Genomic DNA, 23923 nt, shown 5'->3' with positions numbered 1-23923 from the left:
ATCAGGCTGAGGAAACAAAACTGAAACGTTGTTATTAGAACCTTGATCTGGACCTCGTGTGTTTTCATGTCTGCATTTAGCGCTACAGTAAATGAGTGCACGATAATGTTTTATGTAACTTTTAACCCAGCATGAATTTGAAGGCAATATTAAAATGTACGTCAATGCACCTTGAATCTAGTCATAAATAATAATACATTGCATGCACTAAAAAGTCATTGCAAGCCGTGCGGCGCAGCCGCTCCCTGCGTACGTACTCGTGCACATAGACTTGGCCGCGCTCACGCGAACCTGCGTAATTTGCGCGCAGCCTTCCTCAAGAGACACTTGGGAGAATTGTACCTTTCACGGACTAAAGATACATGTTCCGTTTTCAGGTGAGCAGTGTTTATATTACGTCTGGCAATTTCTGTAGACATTTTAGCTAGCGTTCCCACAAGACGAGTTGAAATGTGGCCAATACGGCAATTTTCTGGGATATTTTGGGTTTTGTTTATCGACTCCGTTGATAAAATTCCTCCGTGCGGCCTACCAAGCACCAGGCTTTCCCTGGCATATTGTCCCCCGCCCATCACGGGCCTGCTGTGTTTCCAGTGAACTGAGTATGGTCATGGCTTTTATGTGGCTATTATGTGGCTTTTCTTCTTTTTTTTTCTTCCGTAAAAGTCAAACACTAAAGAATGGTGGAATTGTTTGAGTGGATGTGCCAAGTTCGATACTATCGACTTGGATACCGTTTGATGTAATTAGCTAGCTAGTTTGCGTAGCCTTTCCTGCTAACGTTAGCTAACTAGCTTTTCTGTTAAGCTATCTTGGCTTGGAAACATTGTCTTGATAGGGGATAAGATGGCTAGATAGATGGCCATGTTTGACTGTACAGTAACAGGTTCAGAAGTATATTAGCTATGCCACTTCTTTGTAATGGAAATACAAGTAATTGTTGACAAGTCGATTGGTAAAGATGACATGGATCACTCTGCCTGTGAAATGCTGAACTGTTCTTTTCCACATCTTCTAAACTAGCATTTTCATAGCTTTAGCGTCTAACTTTGTAGTAGTAACGTTACATCTTGGCCTACCACCTTCTAAACTAGTGGCATCAATCAATCTTGTTGTGGATCTAACTAACGTTAGCTGGTAAAATTGACCTCCCCATCCACGTGGGTTCTCGAAATAGTCACAGTAGTATTTCTACAGGGTTCTAATAATTCGCTATCAAATTGAGGGAAATCTGTAATATTGTGCTCAGAGCCATATCTGCGGATAAGGTCAGTCTCTGCTTGAGGAGCTTGCTAAGAAATCTGAAAATCTGACCAGAATATAACTATCTGAAATCCCATTTCTGACATTGTTTAAATAAAATATTTTTCTTGACGAAAAACAACATACTCGACTTGTTTCTTAAATCTTTCCATTTCTTGATGATCTCACCAAACCCTCTCCCTTACACAACAGTCAATATCCCGTTTATCTACATCTCTTGTTGCTTCTCATATCCTCTCTGTCATCCATCCATATTTCTCTCTCCTATCCCTCTTACCCGCCTTCCTCTCTCACCTGCCTTCCTCTCTCTCTCCCGCCTTCCTTTCTCTCATCCCTAACTCCTTACTTCCTTTAATTTCTCTCTCCCTCCAGTCCCTTGATGAAGATTGTACCCTGGAGAAGGAGGAGGGGCTGGTAGAAGAAGAAGATGAGATTGACCAGTTTAATGACGACACCTTCGGAGATGGAGCCATCGGTGAGTCACAATTGCCCGTCACCCGACTAAAACATCCAAGACTATAATAACCTTGGGCCATTGGACGTCCCCTTTAGCCTTGTTAGGGAAATGCCCTCTGTCTAATCGCAAATACACCTCGCACACAATACAGTTTTGGAAACATTTGGAGAGTAACTTTCTCGAAAGCTATGTTTGAGAAACGAGCCCATAAAGAATAGGAAGTTCACGCATTGTAAAGTTGTATGTTTTTGAAGGACTGTCTCCGACAACAACAAAAAATCTTGGTCGACCTAGTCGTCTGTTCCTTCGACCAATCAATAAAATCAACTATATGTAGGCTACTGAGTTTGTCTAATGCTTTGAGCACACTGTGGGCTGGGGGGGGGTGACAGTTCCTGACCCACTTCCTCCAGCTGCGGCTAGCCTAAGCAGATTCTGCTGTTCCGCTGCTAATAGGCTACACCAGGGGTCGGCAACCTTTTCCATTTGGGGGTTTCAATTTATCTTGCCATTTCTACCGATCTGAGTGCCAGTTATGATTTTTATATATATTTAATTTATAATAGTCTTCATATCTCAGTCATTATCATGTGATTAATCAAAATTCTAAAAGTAACTTCTGTTGCCATTGTAAAAAATAGCCTAGATGAAGCCAACAAATAAAAACATTGCAGGTAGAAAATATCCTGATCAAAATAAATCTCCTATAAATCACATTGGCTACACATGGCCTGTCTCCAACGAACTTGAAACATTGTATTAACTTGGGTTGACCTGAAGCTGGCACTAGCAAACTTGCAACATTGAATAAAATATTCTGGACCCTCAGAGTTTCCTGCTCTGAACATGCACAAGGAATAAGAAGTAATCGGGTAGGCTTATTTTATGACGTTTCCACCGGAGCAGTCAATTTCTTTCCCCCTTTCATGTTGAGTGGTTATCGAAAGGGGGAGAGAGCTGGAAAGATTTTTGAAATGGGCTACGTTGGAGAACTATTGTCATTCTCAATGGATGTAAAAACAGACTTTGTTTACTTGCTGTTTGATGTTCCACAGTGGTGGTGAGTTACGATAATCAGAAATGCTATCAGATCCCCAAATGGGCACATTTTATAGGCCTACATTTAGGCACAGACCAGGTAGCCTAGGCCTACTTCAATGTATAACCGGGTACGTGTCCTTACTCAACATTGACAGGAGCGCTACAAACAAACGACCAATGAATAAAACAACTTGTTCCTCACAAGTTTTTCCTAGGTTGTGCGGTCCGCAAACTGTAATAATAATATATTGAATGCATTAACAGAAATTACTGTAACCAAACATAAACATTGTTGTTTAGAATGATGGTTACTAACGGTAAATGTACTACTGGTGATACTGGTGTGCCATCCCGGCGACCTCCGCAATGGATTAGTCCACTGAGACAGGCATGAATCAGACTATGTCCCATGCCATACAATTTTTTTTTTTGGCTGCTCAACCAAAAACATCTTGGTCGACCAACAGCCGATTGACCAAACAATCGACCAGTTGAGTAAATGGGGTGAGCCCTACTGTTTTGAGACTGTCAGAATGCAAGGCATATGGTTAGCTTAGCTATGTCTGTCGGTCGTTTGGTGGCATGAAAGACTAAGCCAACCACAAACTCTTCTCGTTCTGAATGACAAAGGCACAGAAGACGTTATCATTTACTGAAGCTCCAACGTGTTCTATTCTGCAGCAGAAGCAAACTCCTTTGTCGGCAACTCTTTCGCCCGGACCCGTGTGTGTGTGATTGGCTGGGGAAGTAGGCCATATGAATTAGAGGTCGACCGATTATGATTTTTCAACGCCGATACCGATTTATTGGGAGGACCAAAAAAAAGCCGCTTTTAAAATAAATATATATATATATATATATGTAATAATGACAATTACGACAGTACTGAATGAACACTTATTTTAAGTTAATATAATACATCAATAAAATCAATTTAGCCTCAAATAAATAATGTAACATGTTCAATTTGGTTTAAATAATGCAAAAACAGTGTTGGAGAAGAAAGTAAAAGTGCAATTTGTGCCATGTATGAAAGCTAACGTTTAAGTTCCTTGCTCAGAACATGAGAACATATGAAAGCTGGTGGTTCCTTTTAACATGAGTCTTCAATATTCCCAGGTAAGAAGTTTTAGGTTGTAGTTATTATAGTAATTATAGGACTACTTCTCTCTATACGATTTGTATTCCATATACCTTTGACTATTGGATGTTCTTATAGGCACTTTAGTATTGCCAGTGTAAGAGTATAGCTTCCATCCCTCTCCTCGCCGCTACCTGGGCCCGAACCAGGAACACATCGACAACAGCCACCCTCGAAGCAGCGTTACCCATGCAGAACAAGGGGAACAACTACTCCAAGTCTCAGAGCGAGTGACGTTTGAAACGCTATTAGCGCGCACCCTGCTAACTAGCTAGCCATTTCACATCGGTTACACCAGCCTAATCTCGGGAGTTGATGGGCTTGAAGTCATAAACAGCGCAATGCTTGAAGCATTGCGAAGAGCTGCTGGCAAAACGCACGAAAGTGCTGTTTGAATGAATGCTTACGAGCCTGCTGGTGCCTACCATCGCTGTCAGACTGCTCTATCAAATCATAGACTTAATTATAACATAATAACACACAGAACTACAAACCTTAGGTCATTAATATGGTCGAATCCGGAAACTATCATCTCGAAAACAAAACGTTTATTCTTTCAGTGAAATACGGAACCGTTCCGTATTTTATCTAACGGGCGGCATCCATAAGTCTAAATATTCCTGTTACATTGCACAACCTTCAATGTTATGTCATAATTACGTAGAATTCTAGCAAATTAGTTTGCAATGAGCCAGGCGGCCCAAACTGTTGCATATACCCTGACTGCGTGCAATGAACGCAAGAGAAGTGACACAATTTCACCTGGTTAATATTGCCTGCTAACCTGGATTTCTTTTAGCTAAATATGCAGGTTTAAAAAAGATATACTTCTGTGTATTGATTTTAAGAAAGGCATTGATGTTTATGGTTAGGTACACGTTGGAGCAACGACAGTCCTTTTTCGCGAATGCGCACCGCATCGATTATATGCAACGCAGGACACGCTAGATAAACTAGTAATATCATCAACCATATGTAGTTATAACTAGTGATTGTGATTGATTGATGTATTGTTTTTTATAAGATAAGTTTAATGCTAGCTAGCAACTTACCTTGGCTTCTTACTGCATTCGAGTAACAGACAGGCTCCTCGTGAGGCAGGTGGTTAGAGCGTAGTTAACCGTAAGGTTGCAAGATTGAATCCCTGAGCTGACAAGGTAAAAATCTGAATATGGCAGTTAACCCACCGTTCCTAGGCCGTCATTGAAAATAAGGATGTGTTCTTAACTGACTTGCCTAGTTAAATTAAGGTGTAAAAAAATTGGGGGGCAAAATCAGCATCCGAAAATGCTGATTTCCGATTGTTATGAAAACGTGAAATCGGCCCTAATTAATCGGCCATTCCGATTAATCGGTCGACCTCTAATATGAATATTATTTCACACATTGATATCTCTTCATTGTCTATAAAGAAAAGAATCTGAGCTGCATGCGATTGATCAAGTCAGAATATTGTGCGTAGTGTGTATATATAGTCTACCGAAATTGGTTCACTTATGCCCTAAAATAAACGTGTTCATATGGGCAGAATATCGTGTGAAATGTTTGGATGGTTAAAGGCCAACTTTTTTTTTTTTTAAGCAGACACTCTTTGTAACATAACTAGCTCGCCTATAGAAATGGAAAGGTTGTGATTTAGTGTGCGTAGAACAGCTGGCTGGGGAACTGGTTTAAACCTGCCTTTGGGCTTACTATAGCTAGGCTTCTATCCAGTTTCTACGGTGTTGACAGAATAAATCCTACTGGGTTGGACAGTTTACTTGAACAATCTAATCTGTAAACATGCTAATAACAAATAAACCTAGGCTACATGACAAATACATTTCAATAGCAAAAAACAAAGCTCTTGCAACCTTTTTTATACCATTTTATTTCAATTTGCTCTAGAATCAAATGATCAATATAATAAAACTAGGCCTACAATATTATTTCCTTGAAACGTAGACTCAAACCGCATAAGTCTATACGTTGCATAGTAAGGCGCTGTGCAGATTGATTCATTTTCTGTTTTGACTATATTAGATATTCTGGACAGCGGCTTACTCGGGCCAAATCGCTTGAGGGCCTTGAACATGCTGTTTGTCAGCAACATACTGGATGTCTCTCTATAGATTGGAGGAGTGTTATTAGGCTACTAGTGATCGGAACCAATATGGAAAGTCTATCAATTGGCCGATAAGAAGCCCATGGAAACCTGAGGTGCTATCAGCGGGACAACGTTCTGACGGTGCGCTTAACGGTTGCTGGTTGTTTTCATGTGCTTCTGTGTGTCGCCTAGTCCACTGTGTGCAATTGTGTAGGCTATTGCGCCACACCCCGCGGTATTTTCCTTTACATTATTCAGGACATTTAGAATGACAACGAATGAGTTGTCTAGTGGGCTTATAAACAAAATGATCTGGTAATCCGGTTATGAAATGTCAAGACAGTTTTTGTCCTAAATTTATTCTTGTTAGAACCAATGTGTGTCTCCTTTGATGTCGATGAACAAATGGTGCGCAATCAAATTGTGCATGTGACTTGATTTCATTTGAATTATGTGATTAACCTGATGGTGAGAGCCCAGTAACAGATTGAATGTTGTAGTCCCCTTAAACATAGGTTATTGATACTTTGTCTCTAAAATCACAATGTTTCCATTTCTATAGTCATGAGTCTTTCTTTAAAAATTAAAACGTCGAAATGTCGGCCTTTAACCTTAATTTTTTTCTGCTTGAACTGTTGTATTTTCATAACTGATCAAAATATGGTATGTTGTAGCCTGTATATAATATTCTGGCCAAATGAACACTTAACTTAGGCCATATTAAGAACAGCTATATATGATTTAATGAAAAGCAGACACATTGTTTCAATTTTGAAAAAAAATATTAGACTCAGGAACAGGCAATAGGCTACAGTTCGCTTAAGTTTCGCCGCCAAATAGACCTACATGGAAATATGTGTACGTACCTTCCACGAAAGCATCATTTACACTCTGCAACAAATATCCAAGCCTTTCGTGCATACAGTACATGCAGGATTTGTTGTAATTTAATTGAACCTTTATTTAACTAGGCAAGTCAGTTCAGAACAAATTCTTATTTACAATGACCGCCAAACCCACACGACGCTGGGCCAGGTGTGCGCTGCCCTCAGGGACTCCCAATCACGGCCCGGATGTGATACAGCCTGGATTCGAACCAGGGACTGTAGTGATGCCTCTTGCACTGAGATGCAGTGCTTTAGACCGCTGCGCCACTCGGGAGCCAAGGATATGCATGTCTGTTTCTGCTTTAGCTAGCTTCAGTGCTGTGGTCATGGTAAAATCTCTGTTGTGACAAAGGAATTGCCTAAAGCAGAAACACACCTGCACCCAAGGTTCAATATAAATATTGTCCTTCATCTCATCGCTCACGTTACCATTCTCAGTTAAAATCCCCCGTTGTCAGTCAGTCTTTATTACCTGGATGACACCTGTAATAATGGAATGACTTATTACCTCCTACAGATGATGACTGGCAGGAGGAGCACAAGCGGCTCGCAGAGCTCGAAGAACGAAAGAACGACGGACTCGGAGGTTTGGGTCTAGGGGGACTAGGGATGAGGGGAATGGGAGGAGACTCCTCCACCGTTCAACTCCCTCCTCCTGCCAGTCGCGTCCCCCACCCGTCATCCCTCCCCCCACCACATCACTCCCTCTCTTCGATGCCCCCTCTGGGCCTGGAGGAGATGGGGGGAGGTGACTTAGCCGAGTCCCTTGCCATGTTGATTCTTGGGGCAGACCCGGCCATCGCCAGCGTGGGTGGTCCAGCCGGGCCTGGTGACCGGTCCACTGGTCTCCCTCCTCCCCCTTCCATGCCCCAGCAGCACCACCACCCCTCCCAGCTCCCTTCCCACCACCAGCTGACCCTGTCGGGGCTGCCCCCGGGCCCACTGCATCCCTCCCTGCTTAGCTACCAGCAGCATCAGCACCTCCTACGCCGAGGGGGGGCCCCCATGCCACAGGTGAGACAATGTAGTATACTCTACTGTAGTAACGCTGCAGATCAATGTGTCTTGTGCAGTGGTTTTCTAACCTCTCCTGGGGACCCCCAGCCCTTCCATGTATTTGATCTATGCCAGAGTTAAGCACACCGGATTCAACTTGTCAACTAAATAAAGGTCTTGACTAGGTGAATAAGGTGAGCTGGTTACGTCATCATTTTGAAATGTCTGGGGGTCCCAAAGGAGAGGTTTGGGAACCACTGATCTAGAATCCTGTAGCTCTATATGCTGCAGAACTACGTTATAGGGTTTGGAGAAGGAAAGATGTGCTGGTTCAATGAAGGACGAATATTATGCATCGCTAGTGGAGCGGCGCCTTCTGACACTTTCTCTTCCTCTGCCTCTCTCTTTCAGATGAACTCACACAATATCTGGGAGAACAACATGGGATTTGGGCCTGTGAGCGTCACCCCTGGACTAATCACTCAAATGGAGGTAAGACACCTGCCTGTTTTGTAACAGATATGTACTTCCTGAATTTGTCAAATAAGAACACTGCTTCTCGGTTGCAAACAGTTTAGCTACGTTGTGCCTTGCTGAATGTGGCCCTGTACTGTACATGAAAAACTATATAGCTGGCACATTTGCACTCTGAATGACTTAACAGGGTTGTTTAAAGCAATTTTATTAATTATTGATTGTAGACTTCGATCTAAAAGTTAAATTCTCTTCTTTCCAGGACAGTCCACTTTTGTCCATCATCAAAGAGGTGGGGCTGCCCAATCGGCCTCCGCCAGTTATGAGCGAGGATGGGCGGGACTTGTCGGAAAGGGCCCCACCGCCTCGCTCGTCCTCTCCCGTGATTGGAAGCCCACCAGTGAGGGCTGTGCCTATCGGGACTCCGCCCAAGCAGCCGATGAGTCATGCTATGAATCATCAGCAGCAGGTCAGTGAGAGAATTCTGCCCTTCCTCGTTTTAGTAATCATTATGGACTGTTATCTCATCTCTCTGTATGCAAAATACTCCCACTTATATTTAAAATAGTTATTTGCCCTTCTCAATGTAGTTTTGTTTAACATGGTATTATTCTGCAGAAGTAACTACTGTTATAGTGTTAGGACAGTAACCGAAAGGTTGCTGGATTGAATCCCTGAGCTGACAAGGTAAAAATGTAATTCTGCCCCTGAGCAAGGCAGTGTTCCCCGGGCGCCGAAGGGGGGTTGGGTTAAATGTGCAAGACACATTTCAGTTGAATGTATTCAGTTGTACAACTGACTAGGTATCCCCCTTTCCCTTTCATAGTTATTAGACCAGTGGTCTCAAACTTCCGGTTCACGGGTCACATCTGGCCCCTGAGTCACACTATGGAGGCCCACGGACATGGAGTTTGAGACCACTGTATTATACTATTAGTGATTGGTTATCATCCTGTTTCTGCCTCTACTCTCATCCTATCTGTTGAAAGCCAGAGTTAACCCTCTATCTGTGTACAGTTATAGGCAAATTAGTTGTATTGAGTCCCTCTCCTGTGTGTGTTGCAGATCCACCACCCCACCACCGTTCATGTGCGAGCCCCGGTCCACCACCAACACCGCTACCCCCCTTCTTTCCCTGAGCGCATCTCCCCCAACACCCTCTTAAACATGGCTGTGAGTCCCCCTACCTCCCTCTCTCATTAGACTAGCTCTCCGGTCCTCCCTTTCTTTATTTGGTGGGGCATGTGACGTTGAGGAGTGTAAAGTTTTATTTTGGTTGTCTGAACTGTTGTGGTGTTTTTGACCAATTGTTGAATGAGGGTTGACTTTTCATGGTCAGTTACTTCCGTGAGGGTGGATATATAAATAAATAAATACATACAAAATATGAATTATTCCATAGCAGCTACCTTGGTTTTGGCTGAATAACTTGGCTCATGGATGGACTCTCTAGCTCACTGCAGATGCAGGTTCCTGGTCAGTGTTGGTTCTGAGTTGGATTCTCTCTCTGTCTGTGTTAGAACTCTCCTCTGTGTCGTCCTCCGTTCCCGGCCGGCGTGGGCCCCGTTCTGTCCCAGATCCAACGTGCGCAGATGCTCAACTCTCAGGTGAGACTCAACCAGTGGTGACCCGTCATTCAGGTCAGGTGGGGCAGAGTTTAGCGTGTTGTTTTGGCATTAATGTGTCGCATATCAGTTTGCAAACAATGTAAAAAAAAATATATATATCATTGAGTTAATAAAGCTGCATACAAACATTGTCTCTTTTTTTCCTTTCTTGAGTAAGGCAACTCCAAAATGCTGGTGTTTCTGCCTAACTTAGTGCTTTCTGTTGTGGTGGGGCAGCCAGCGGAAAATATGGAGCGTAGGGGTTGGTAATGTTCTCTCGTTGCGCTGTGATTGGCTCAGTGTTCTGTCACTCATGGAGACACTATGTCACTACAAAATCTATGGGGACAGCTTGAAAATTCAAGCCCCTTGGATGCTGCCATAGGTACTAGAGGTCGACCGATAATGATTTTTCAACGGCGATACCGATTATTGGAGGACCCAAAAAAGCCGATACCGGTTAATCGGACAATTTTTTAACTTAAAAAAAAAATATTAAAAATAAAAAAATATATTTTGTAATAATGACAATTACAACAATACTGAATGAACACTTATTTTAACTTAATATAATACATCAATAAATCAATTTTGCCTCAAATAAATAATGTAACATGTTCAATTTGGTTTAAATAATGCAAAAACAAAGTGTTGGAGAAGAAAGTAAAAGTGCAATATGTGCCATGTAAGAAAGCTAACGTTTAAGTTCCTTGCTCAGAACATGAGAACATATGAAAGCTGGTGGTTCCTTTTAACATGAGACTTCAATATTCCAAGGTAAGATGTTTTAGGTTGTAGTTAATATAGTATTTATAGGACTATTTCGCTCTATACCATTTGTATTCCATATACCCTTTGACTATTGGATGTTCTTATAGGCACTTTAGTATTGCCAGTGTAACAGTATAGCTTCCGTCCCTCTCCTCGCTCCTACCTGGGCTCGAACCAGGAACATGTAGATAACAGCCACCTTCGAAGCAGCGTTACCCATGCAGAGCAAGGGGAACAACTACTCCAAGTCTCAGAGCGAGTGACGTTTGAAACGCTATTAGCGTGCACCCTGCTAACTAGCTAGCCATTTCACATTGGTTACACCAGCCTAATCTCGGGACTTGATAGGCTTGAAGTCATAAACAGCGCAATGCTTGAATCACAGTGAAAAGCTGCTGGCAAAACGCACGAAAGTGCTGTTTGAATGAATGCTTACGAGCCTGCTGCTGCCTACCATCGCTCAGTCAGACTGCTCTATCAAATCATAGACTTAATTATAACATGACACAAAAATACGAGCCTTTGGTCATTAATATGGTCGAATCCAGAAACTATCATTTCGAAAACAAAACGTTTATTATTATCGCATATAGCCTGACTCTGCGTGCAATGAACGCAAGAGAAGTGACACAATTTCACCTGGTTAATATTGCCTGCTAACCAGGATTTCTTTTAGCTAAATATGCTGGTTTAAAAAGATATACTTCTGTGTATTGATTTTAAGAAAGGCATTGATGTTTATGGTTAGGTACACGTTGGAGCAACGATAGTCCTTTTCCCGCGAATGCGCAACTCATCGATATATGCAACGCAGGACACGCTAGATAAACTAGTAATATCATCAACTAGTGATGATTGATTGTTTTTTATAAGATAAGTTTAATGCTAGCTAGCAACTTACCTTGGCTTCTTACTGCATTCACGTAACAGGCAGGCTCCTCGTGGAGTGCAATGAGAGGCAGGTGGTTAGAGCGTTGGACTAGTTAACTGTAAGGTTGCAAGATTGAATCCCCGAGCTGACAAGGTAAAAAATCTGTCGTTCTGCCCCAACAAGGCAGTTAACCCACCGTTCCTAGGCCGTCATTGAAAATAAGAACGTGTTCTTAACTGACTTGCCTAGTTAAATAGAGGTGTAAAAAAATAAATATATATACATTTGGCCAAATCGGTGTCCAAAAATCCCGATTTCCGATTGTTATGAAAACTTGAAATCGGCCATTCCGATTAATCGGTCGACCTCTAATAGGTATATTAGAAGTGCCTATCCCAAGAAGGCTCAAGGTCATTGGCCACATAAAATGACGTCAAATCACTTTATATCTACCGTACCTTTGATTGGACTGATCATGTCAACATCATACTTTCAAAATCATAGCTATCAAGCTAGCAGTCATCATGAATCAAGTCGACAACCTGCTGGCAAATCCTTGTCATTTGAAGAGTAAATATAGATCAAATGTATCGGTGCTCATCGGCAACTGGACATAAAGATTACACAACAAGTTGGAAATCGCAAAGCAATCACTAGCCTGCTATTCAGTGGAGTGGATGTGTGGTCCAAGTCTGGGTTTAAGGGTCTGTTTTCCAAGCTTCAAAGGACAACATTCAACATTGGCCATGCTGTCAATTCAACATGACTTCTGCCGCTTTCAAAACAACTGGAAATCTCAGGCTTCAGTGAGTTCAAGACAACTGGGAGCTCGGAAAAAACGAGTTCCCACTGGGCAAATACATTTTGAGCGGTCATCCAACTCGGAATTCCAAGTCGGGAACTCGGGCCTCTTTCTGGAGCTCGGCCTGAAGAGCACTAACATCATGATTCAACCTGTTTTTTTCCCGAGTTCCCAGTTGTCTTGAAAGCACCATAAGTCCAGAGAATGCCAGACTTTGATGACATAATTTGCCCACCAAGGACCACCGTGCCACCTTCCTGTTCAAGTGAGCACAACAAGGTGAGTCAAATGTATTGTATGCTGCTGCATAAATTATGCAATATGCCAGGAAGATATGCATGCTGTAGCTAAGAAAGTAATACTAAGTGTATGTTGTGTAGTACGCTGTTAGTAGCCCATGTGCTTCACCCTAATAATTTGGTCCCCTTTCCCCTCATAATTTAGCCTACTATTCTGACTTGGTGGTGCACATGTAGCCTATAGCCTGTTTTTGAGAAATGCCATCATCGAATATTGTATGAGTTTTCATTGTCTGCTTATATGCCCCCTTTATTTATCCTACGGTTCTGACTTGGTGTACAGGGAGAACACTGTAAGGACGGCCCATGTTCTGAATTCTGTCGCAGTACATTTCAAAAGTGCTGAACAAATAGTTATATTGACTACGTCCGTAGTCGCTCGCTCATTAATTTCTTAATCGAAATGACGGATTGCCTCTTATTCGCTCGTCGCCCCTTTATGCCATTGTACATCTCAATTGTCAGTAGAAACCACATTTGTTTACGCAAGTTAGCCAAATCAGCTAATGAGGCTGAAGGAACTGTTTCGCTGCCAGACAAGGCTTTGCTGATAGCCAGGTGTAACAGTGGTAAGGTGTTGAGACAGCTTTATTTAGGCCCTAACAGTTTGTGGGTACTGTTTGTCACTGTTATAGTCCAATGAATATATTGTGTTGTGGCTTTGCTGGTATGCATCTAAAAAAAAATGTTTTGGGAGTTTGCCCCACCAAGATTTACATGCTATGATTTGATTTAAACTCCACTGGACTAAACACTCACCTGTGTTCTCATCTGTACACCTGAATACACTCCCCTTGAGCCATCTCACTCAAAAATTAGGCTCCCCGGGGTTTATTCATTCATAAGTGCACACCGTAGCAAAAATTGTGGCAGCAGTAATTTGGTCCCTCCCCATTTCAGACCTTTTGCTTCCGTTTGGTGCGTAGGGAATACACCCCATTCACACTCCCTATGAGCAAAAATGATTCACATGTACAACATATCTATGAACTTGTATACATACTGTTATGTAAAATGGGTGTTTGCATAAACACATGTGGGGGAACATTTTGTCTGAAGAGAGAGCCTTGAATTGAATTCTCCTCTCACTCTATTTTGGTTGGTGCAGGTGACTGTGACCACCTCAGACCAATTGGCAGTACGCCCAGAACATTGCTCTGGGAACCAAAAGGAGTATCTCAGTTTCAAGGTCCCCGTTAAGAGAAGAAAACTTGTCAGTCACATGCAGGAACCAACGTTAATAATGAATAATGGAAATCATGCTTATATAACTTGTTTGTATATAAGGACTGAAAGGAAACACCTTTTCAGAGTTTATCAAGCTTGGATTGGGTTTGTGAACTTCTCCTGGCGTGATAATAAAGATTGATTCATTTACGTTGAGTTTGAGTCCTTAGTGGTGAATTTCCACAACACACATTCAATGCCAGCCTCCCTTCCTTTCCTCTATCTATTTTTTTTCATTCCTTCTCTCGCTTTCTCCCCCTCTCAGGTTGCTGGCTTCCCCAGGGGCTGTCAGGGCCCACCGTTGCTGCCTGGCGGCGGAGGCTTCAGGCCCTTCTTCGGCCAGCCCCCTCCCCACAGGATGGGTCCCCACCACAACCACATACCCTGTCCCATCATCCGACACAACACCACGCACCTGCACCCCCAGCACCGCCGCATGCTCACCCAGAGGATGCAGAGTAGAGGAGGGTATGTAGACTGAAGTGTGTGTGTGTGTAAATAATTTGAGTTGTCCCAGCATCCACATGTCTCCTCCATATCCATCCACAGTACCGTTGCCATAAATTGCCTCACAAATTTCCTTGAATTGCAAATGCATTACATTCAACTAACCTGCAGCTGTGGAGCCTCTTTCTCACTTTGCCTCCCCTATCATCTCTCTCCCCAGTGAGCGTGGCGGGCGTGTGGGGGACTGGCGGAGCAGGGACCCCTACAGTAACTTGATGACCCAGAGGGAGAAGGAGTGGGTGGCCAAGATCCAGATGATGCAGCTGCAGAGCACTGATCCCTACCTCGATGACTACTACTACCAGGTTAGCACAGCCAAGTCAATGGAAAAAGTCACGGTCCTGTTCATTCGGCACCAAACGGAACAAAATGGACTGAAACGGAATGAGTACTTGGTCCAATAAGTAACACCCGTTTTTGTTTTCTGGTGCGAAATCTTTTAAAACGTTTTTTAATTTTTTATTCTGTGTGCCCTAATGAACATGAGCGAGTGTTGTATTCACTAGGCACCAATGGAAGAAAATGGGTTGAAACAGGGAATGACTACATAGACTTGGTCCAATTAACGCTCGTTGTCATTTTGTTGCAAAACGTTTTTCTACGGTGTTCCCTAATGAACACGACCCAGGTCAGTGCAGGGTTGTGTTCAGGGGGGTGTGAGGTTCTGAACAAGGCGGATAGAAATGTTAGTTATAAACCAGACACAACCTCTTGCAGAGATGCATGTCGGCTCTACACAGTCTGTTTCTATCAGATCGTTCCATCACCTTCTGTCCTACTGACCAACCTAGAATGGGATTAAATAAACATGTAATTTATGGAGCTGACACCAGTCCTTACATGGACAGAAAAGCATGTTGGTTCTACACATTGGTTCTACACATTGTATTTCTATCTGATCGCTACCAGCCTAGATGGACCAATAAGGAGGGAGCATGTCATAAACGAGATCAGGATGTATGCCAGGGAAACCACTGTTCCAATCCTGTCATTCAGATCCTTTATTAGTTCCACTTGGCTGTCTACCTCAGTCTAATCCCTGTTCACCTGCTTCTGGAGACCGATAGGTCTCACTGGCCTTTGTTAGAGTTTCACCTTTTTAACTGAGTGTTAATAAATAGTTTTAGTATGGATTACCCTAATACATTTTTATTGGATTTCTATGATAAGGAAACTTTTTCAGTAGTTGTCCCTGTTCCTGGCGGATTAAATGCACAGATGTGTAAATAAATGGACGCCAATTTTGTGTTGGCCGGCAGAATTACTTTGAGAAGATGGAGAAGAGGCAGGAGAGAGACAGAGACGGCGTGAGGAAGGAGCACACCACCAAACTCATCACCCCCCAGGTGGCCAAGCTGGAACACACCTACAGACCAGGTAATGCATTAATCATTATTAGAAAACTAGGATGATACATGTTCAATAACCTGGATCAAATAGTATATATTTGTTTCAGTTAAATGGCGTTTGGCACACTACCTGGTGTACCAAATGGGCAGGGTTAGCACTTTCGGGACTATTGCATTGGTTACTTTACACCAGGGAAGCTCAATCTAGTATTAGAAAGAAAACCAATACTATTTTAACCAAGGTCTAATTTTAAATGAATAATCATCACATCACCTTTGTGTGTTTTGAGGATGTATCTGTAACATACGTGTGTCTCGTTCCCCCCCCACAGTGCAGTTTGCAGGCTCACTGGGTAAGCTGACTGTGTCCAGCGTCAACAACCCCAGGAAAATGATCGACACAGTGGTGACCAGTCGCACTGATGATGAGGTACTTGCTACACACCACAATCTCTCCAAACTCCTGTGTCTCATGAGTTCTGCCATTCTATCTCCTGCTGTTTTGCATCTGACGTATGTTCCCTGTTCCTTATCACGCTTTGTTCTTATTATATTGTTTTTGTCTCGCTACTCCAGATGATACTGTCAGTTGTTCCTGCATTGATATGGAGACAGCCATAATAACTAATGTTGTCCTATTGTAGTAGAGTGGTTCCCAATCATTTTTGGGTACTGTACCCCTAAAAAACTTGCCTAAAGTACCCTCTTATGCACGTGCGACCACTGTGATTCCAAGATTGGATGTAAAATAGACTAAATTAGGTAGAATATCAATATTAGTCTGTCATTTTAACTGCAAATGATTATGTATTAGTATAATAATACTCTTACATTTTTTCCAGATAAATTATACAAATACAAAGATCCCATTTTATACACATACTCCCAATACATGTAACCTGTATTTATAGACTTGTGTATGACACATGAAGACTCTCCAGTCAATGAGGAAGTTTACGCTGTCTCTCACTCATAAGCTTTGTCAGTCTTGGGGGGCCGTGTGGCAACGGCAGTGATCGGGATTTTCTCCAAGTCGAGTCTGTTCTTGTATGTGGTCTTGATTAGGGTCATGGGTGAAAATCTCACTTCATATAAGCATGCAGAGTCAAAGGGCAGCAGTTCATTCTGTGTACATTTCCTTCTTCACACCAGAACAGTCATGTCTCTGAGTACCTCATCTTCAGGCCACGGTCTGAGGACACATACAGAAGATTTTCCTGCAGTCTGGTAGGACTGTTGTTGGTACTGTCAGTCATGAAAGGATTACTCACCCAGTCAAGTTTAGCAGACTTGTTTTCAATGTCAGGGAAGTAGGAGTTGAACTCATTTAGTTTGGCTAAATGTGAGCTTACTATTTGCACCATAGGAGCTCTGTCAACATCACCTGTTAATTTTTTTTTTTTTTTTTTTAAGTAGGTGTCAAGCTGCTGGAAACAGCTTCTATCCCCATCTTCACCTTTCTCTCCCAGAGTTTGGTCTACTTTATGAATCCACACACTTTGTCATACGTGTTTAGAATGCGTGTGTCTTTGCCTTGCCGAGTTCGATGCAGGTTGTTCAGTTTGCTGAACACATCAGCAAGGCGGGGTACACAGTCTGTGCCCTCCAACCCGGACACAAGGGCTCAGACAGAAAATCACTTTGGCCCGCAGCTCAAAAAGCTTCTGTAGCGTTTTCCCGCTGGATAGCCAACGGACGTCGGTGTGAAGCAGTAAGCTGCTGGTACTCAGTCCCACTGTCACCGCGGAGCTTTCCTAACAGTCGGGGATTCATGGGACTGGACTGGATAAAGTGAATCACTTTCACTGCCTTTTTTGATAGTGAATGATAGCGATTTAATTCAACGTCCGGCTTGACTTTATGCGGGCAATTAATCCTTTCACTTTCCCAGTCATTGATGCCGCGACATCCGTGCGCACACATGTTCACAGGGTTTCTGAGAAAAGCTGTCAATGTGAAACTCATCCTGTAGTTCTCTCCGTTAGCTTCTCACCGGACCGAAGGTGCTCATTAATTTCCGAAATGTCTCTATCTCACAAATGCAAATCAACTGTGCTTCCCCACTGACATCCGTCCGTTCATCTAACTGCAGCTCAAATGAACTGGAATTTAACTTTCCCACCACTTGATCAACAATATCAATGCCCATGTCATCGATTCTACAGCACACTGTTATCTGACAATGGTACTGTCTTCAGTGCATCAGCTGCTGTCTTATCGATCATAATTTCAGTGAGGATAACGGCAGCAGACAAAATGAACTCCTAGGCTATAGAGAATGGCTTTTTTGAGTTGGCCACAAGTAGCAACATGGCAGATGAAGCCTTTCCAATGCTTTGGTCGCTTTCTTTCATTTTTCTCGACTTCCCTTAAATTTTGACCGCTTTGGAAAACGTAAACTCTGGTCTTACCCACACAGGAAAGAGGCTTGGTACTGATGTGCTGTTGTAAATGGGCTGGTTTCAGGCTATTATTTGAGAGCACGTCGCAGCAGAGGTTACATGAGGTGACACCGACGAGGACATACTGTTCATGAAATTGACGCTTCTTTAACTTGTGAACTTTCTTTTTTCCACGGGTTCACTTGAGCTGGCGCTAGTGCTGCTACTGCTGATTGTAACAGTGCGTTTCAGCCATTGAGCCATAGCTAGTTTCTACTCAAAGCTAGCTGTTAGCTGAAATGGTGAGCCACTAGTGTGGAGCAGAGGGTCAACAGGCGGACCGAGGCCAGGGAGACCGAGCAATGCGCATCGAAGTTTAAAAAGTAGGCCTATAAAATAAACTAGAGATTCCACACAGTGACTTCAGTAAATGTTTTCCTGTCTATTAAGATTGAAATAACTTGAACATAAAAAATATATATATTCCTCTTATTTTATTTTACACATTTTTGTTACACGTACCCCCAGTTGGGAAACACTGCAGAAGTACATTATTCTACACCTCTAACCGCTCCCTCTGTCCCACACAGGAGAAGAGAGAGAAACAGGTGTGGAATAAGAGACGGCAGATCCTCTACACTGTGGAGAAGGTAAAGACAAGGAACGGGAGAATGACCTGTCTCTACAGCTCTGTGGTTGTTTTGATGATGTTACCTTGATTTGAACTTCCTCTGCCTGTTATGAACCACCTGCAGTGCTCTCACTCTTAACATGTATTATATCTGTAGACACTCCATTATCTCTTTGTAACCATCTTGTGTTAGTATCTGCTAGCTAGTTACACAAGAAGGTACTATGTGCCTTAAAGTTAGTGATGCCTATAAAATTATTGGGAGCGTATATAGTGTGCAACTATCTTTATATTTTTTTTACACATTTGTTACCAGTTACTACTACCTATATTCTCTATGAAACGCTGCACTATTTTTCGTGTTACCAGGTATCCCCCTAAAACACTCTCGAGAGATTTGCACTCTGGGGACCCTAACGCGATCTCCCTCCCGCTCTCTTTTTCTCCATCAGATGTACAGTCTGCTGCTGGAGGTGCAGGACTTTGAGAAGCGCTTCATGCAGACGCCGGAGGAGCAGAGAGAGGCCCTGCTGGAGCAGCACAAAACCCACACGCTGCAGCTCTACGCCTCCCTCAAGGAGAAGGAGTGGGACGACAGGTGAGACTGAGGGATGGGGTAGGTGAGGGGGGGGGACAAGACCCACACTCTACAGCTCCTTCAAGGGGAAGGAGTGGGAAGACGAGGTGAGAAATCTTTTGGCCCCGGACTTGGGATGGTTAAAATGCATTAAGGTCTTGCAGGGCCTAGAGGTTGGCATGCTTTCTCTCTATATTCACCTAGTAATAGGCTACATATTGTTATTATGGTGTGAAAAAGCTGTGTAATATGATTTAGGAAATGTAAGTCATTACATTGTATTAGATGCAATAATTTTGTTTCTAAAGTATGTCAGTTTGAGAATAAAAAAATGTACATTTCAAAATAGGACTTTACCCCTTTAAGACTAATGCGTTCCAGAAAATAGATATCTATCTAGCTCCAGTAGGCTGGTCAAAACGAATGCTAGGTGTGTTTTTTTTGTAGCTTTCTTTTTACAGTCTATCATCAGCAGCCAGCAGTAGGTTCACTATTGAAGGTTTACTTTTGTAATTCACTTCCCTTAAATTAAATAAGCGGCAGCGAGTGGACTGACGAGCGCTTCTTTTTGCTCTGGACAGCCCGCGTGTGCTGTGTGAAGGCATCAACTCCTATTCTGCTCGAGCAGTTGTGACTTGAGGGAGTGTGGTGGTCCTTGAATGAGCGGCCAATCATTTTACGTGTAGTTTTCGATAGTAAGACTGCAACAGAGCATGTAAATGTTGAACTGGAACGCAAAAATGCGCTGAGAAGTTGACGAGATCCACTGGGCCGACACATTTTTACTGGCCCCGGGGCAGCGGGCCATCGTTAACGTCAGAGCCTGGGAGAGGAAGGATGGAGGGGAACGTGGCTCCCTGAATTCCAAATTGACCCGTTGCTGCTCCTCTCTAGACACTTGTGTAGATCTGAAGGGTTATGTTAGGTGTAAGAAATATGGTGGAAACTAGTCTAAAGAAGGACAGTTTTATTGCTTCAATCAGCACAACAGTTTTCAGCTGTGCTAACATAATTGCAAAAGGGTTTTCTAATCATCAATTAGCCTTTTAAAATGATAAACTTGGATTAGCTAACACAACGTGCCATTGGAACACAGGAGTGGTGGTTGCTGATAATGGGCCTCTGTATGCCTATTTAGCTATTCCACTCAAAATTAGCCATTTCCAGCAACAATAGTCATTTACAACATTCACAATGTCTACACTGTATTTCTAATCAATTTGTTATTTTAATGGACAAGAAATGTGCTTTTCTTTCAAAAACAAGGACATTTTTAAGTGACCCCAAACTTTTGAACGGTACATGATCGCCTAGGGTGAAGGGGTTAGGGAATGATTTGGAATTAGGGGGGAGGAGAGGGGGTGACATGACCCCCATACCCTGCATCTCTACCTCTCCCTCAGCGATCCAGCAGTCACTAATGTTCACTGTTAAGTTTCAGGTAGTCAACTTTTTTCCCTCTGGCACTATTTGGCGGAAACCCTAATTGTCCCGAAAAGCTTTGCTTCCCCCATCATTAATATTCACCACAGACTCACTCTCCTTCTCCTCCATCTGTCCCCCCCCCCCATCCTGCAGAGTGAGTGACGAGCAGTGTCTGTTGATCATGTCGGTGCGTAAGGGAAAGCGCCTCATCTCCAGGCTCATCCCTTTCCTGCCTCCGCTGCAGGCTGCCACCGTTGTCATGGGGATTGCCCGGAACCTGACCGCCCTGGCCAAGAAAGACAAACAGGACCAGGTATAGATAGGTGCACACATACACACACAGTTGGTTAGCGTCGGATCTTTATTGCAAAAATGTATTGTTCTCAATGAGATGCTCAAGCCCACAGAGACAGACTCACCTACGTAGACGTATATAATGGTCATAAGTGGTCTATAATTGCTCATCCCATCTCCCCCAGGCGCTGTGCTGGTTGGTGGAGCCCGTTGCCGTGGTGATCTCTTCCCTATCTAGCGCCGCCCTCACAGACTTGCTGCAGGAGCTGCAAGGCAGCGAGGGTCAACTGTCCAAAGTGTTGCAAAATAAGGTACCTGCACTATGCAATCTGCCTGCTGTTAGAATGATGCAAAATAGTGCACCTATCTCTGTCCAGCAGTGATGATGGTTAAGGTTCAATGATGATAAATAAGGCCATGATGGCATGAAGTCAGGGCACTCACTTTCTGTCCCCATCTCTCCTTTTCTACCATCTCTCTTTCCTTTTCTCCTCTCTCCATCCTCCCAGTTTGGTGTGACGCTGCTTTACCTGATCCTGAGTGAAGGAGAGCGAATGCAAAGCTCCGACCTTAACTGTCAACTCATGGATGACAATCGATGGTGAGCACAGCCCTCCTTTTAGTAATTCAGAAACCTGTGTGGAAACCTGTGTTTTTTGATATGCAAAATTTTAAATGGTTGTTAGATTTTACATTTATCAATATTAGCTAGTATTGTTCCATCAGAAAGCTAAAAACAAGGTACCAGTAATAGCTAACGATGCATGGTCAATGTCTCCACTTAGTGACAGGGTTTGGAAACACACACCGCAACTACAAACCTATACATATTTTTTTTTAATGGACAAAACACTAAGGTTAGTTTATTGTGGTTGCAGTGTACTAACTCTCTCCACCTTGTCTGTGTCCTTTTGCTTCTCTCTCACAGGACAGAGTTGGTGTTCTCTGTGACCAGGGAGTTGCTCAACGTTCCCCCCTCGTCCCTGTCCCCTCCTCTCTTCACCCCTCCCAACCTGCTCTCTCTCTTCTCGCGCTACGTAGACCGACAGAGGCTGGAGCTGCTGCAGGAGAAGTTACAGTGAGTACAGTCTCACGTGTCCTTAGCCCACTTTCAATTCTCCCTGAAGTGTGCTGTTCCTCCCTCCCCATTCAATGATTTGAAAAGCATGGGGGGGTTGAACAAGTTCACATGCACAATGCCTTGCCGCTTTTTGATTACACTGTGTGGTAAGGTGCTGATGGTTGTCAGTTTGCGTCCCAGTTGGAGGTGGAATTTCAACTCTGTCACACACACTTCAGGAAGAATGAGGGCGGCAGTTAGCCTAGCGGATAAGAGCGTCTCCTAAACGACTAAAATGTAGAATGGGAGGAATTGGATTTAGGACACCACTTTCTTCTTTGACAACCTGATATTTACTTTTGTATCCCTATCTGTTCACTACTTTCACACAATAAACCCTCCTCCCTACCGTCTTTCTCAGGATCTCCGCATTGTCCAGGTAGAAGTGACTCCAGACATCAAGAAAACCCCAGTTGAAGTGTGTGCGTGCACTATTGTATGTGTGTGTGTGCAGAAGAGAGTAGGATGTCTACTGGGGTTGATGATGATGATTTTAATCCAGCAGAATCTCTTGTCAGTTTTTTCTTTGTCCATTAGGTGTGTATGGGGATGCGTGTGTGAGTGAGAGGGCTATGAACTGAGAGAAAATAAAATCAGCTTTTTTTTATTATCTTGTTAACGTTGATGCCTGTGATAAAACATCAAATTAAAAGTATTTCTATTGTATACAACTGTTTTGTGATGGTTTGTTTCACTCATCTCATTTGTGAAAGACTAGCAACCAACAAGGTGGAGCTGCCAGGGTCGTGGGTTCGATTCCCACAAAGGCCACATGAAAATGTATGCACTCTACTATAAATAGATTTGAATAGAAGGGAATGCTGAATTGCATATATTGTGTTAGTGTGTCACTTACACATGCATCGATGAGATTGTGTTGCAGGATTCCCAAAAATAGCAATACTGTTCCATCAGAGAAGCTGGAAATAAGATGCCTATAGACCACTTTCTGTGTTTGCAAACATTGCCACACTAGGGTGACTACTGCAAGTTTGGTGCAGAAGACGGGAGTTCTCATAGAACTGCTGCAAAAAAAAGCATGCATCTAACGTTACATGTTACTTATGAGTTCATTTCACACAACTTTTGGATTGTAATTTAATTTTAAGGCTTGTATGAATGTCCTGCAAATCAACTGCATTATACTTAAACACGTCAACTTCAACAAGTAAAATGTCTCGGGCTAACTTTTGCTACAGACTATGTCAATGAGCGTTAGAGTTCTAGCTAACAACTGCTACATCCAAAATAATTTAGCAAAGATCACCACCAAATATAACCTTAGTGACTGTTAAAACGATATTGTAAGCCTATGAGAACTCAAAAGTTATTTAGTTAAGAAGTAATAGAAACGTAATTATTGGCTGCGTTGAATGGTCGCCGATGGCGATGGCTTTCTTTATGTAGCCAAGTCGCGCGCTTCTGTGTGTCGTGTACTGAAAAGGGGCCTATGTCAGCCCATAAAGACAAACAGTACATGGTCAATGTCTCCACCTAGGGCATGTTTGGGAAATGCCCAGATGAGCCCCACATCGAGAAACGTTCACCAGAGTGCCCCGAAAGTGATATTCCAATAAAATCCGGTAAAAATAGACTGCTATTTATTATTGGCTCTATTATGTAATTACAGCTTGGAGGCCTTTCAAACTGGTAAATAAGAAACAAACCTTATGAATACAACGAATTAGTGTAAAAGAATACAATTTAGGCGGGGTAT

The 23923-nt window shown here is 43.0% G+C and overlaps 1 protein-coding gene across 1 annotated transcript; it reads left to right on the top strand.

Annotated features, from left to right (window-relative positions):
• The first annotated feature begins 256 nt into the window (after positions 1–256).
• LOC120052788 (protein PAT1 homolog 1-like) lies at positions 257–22872 on the top strand. The gene is made up of 18 exons (XM_038999908.1): positions 257–377; positions 1636–1738; positions 7393–7889; positions 8283–8363; positions 8608–8814; positions 9411–9518; positions 9866–9952; positions 14188–14390; positions 14590–14734; positions 15689–15806; positions 16111–16208; positions 18750–18809; positions 19243–19388; positions 20946–21105; positions 21272–21397; positions 21596–21687; positions 22015–22164; positions 22568–22872. The coding sequence occupies exons 1-18, from the start codon at positions 363–365 to the stop codon at positions 22587–22589; spliced, it is 2418 nt and encodes an 805-aa protein (XP_038855836.1). The 5' UTR covers positions 257–362; the 3' UTR covers positions 22590–22872.
• The last annotated feature ends 1051 nt before the right edge of the window (positions 22873–23923 follow it).

The sequence above is a fragment of the Salvelinus namaycush genome, chromosome 8 (assembly GCF_016432855.1).
Source record: "Salvelinus namaycush isolate Seneca chromosome 8, SaNama_1.0, whole genome shotgun sequence".
Taxonomy (NCBI): domain Eukaryota; kingdom Metazoa; phylum Chordata; class Actinopteri; order Salmoniformes; family Salmonidae; genus Salvelinus; species Salvelinus namaycush.
Note: the sequence above shows the minus strand (reverse complement) of the source record. Positions and strands in the feature narration are given on the sequence as shown.

What these genes read in the sequence shown, in the direction of transcription:
- LOC120052788 (XM_038999908.1), top strand. An exon ending in CTTCGGAGATGGAGCCATCG is followed by an intron (nt 1,739 to 7,392) that starts GTGAGTCACAAT and finishes TACCTCCTACAG; the next exon opens with ATGATGACTGGCAGGAGGAG. An exon ending in ACACCCTCTTAAACATGGCT is followed by an intron (nt 9,519 to 9,865) that starts GTGAGTCCCCCT and finishes TGTCTGTGTTAG; the next exon opens with AACTCTCCTCTGTGTCGTCC.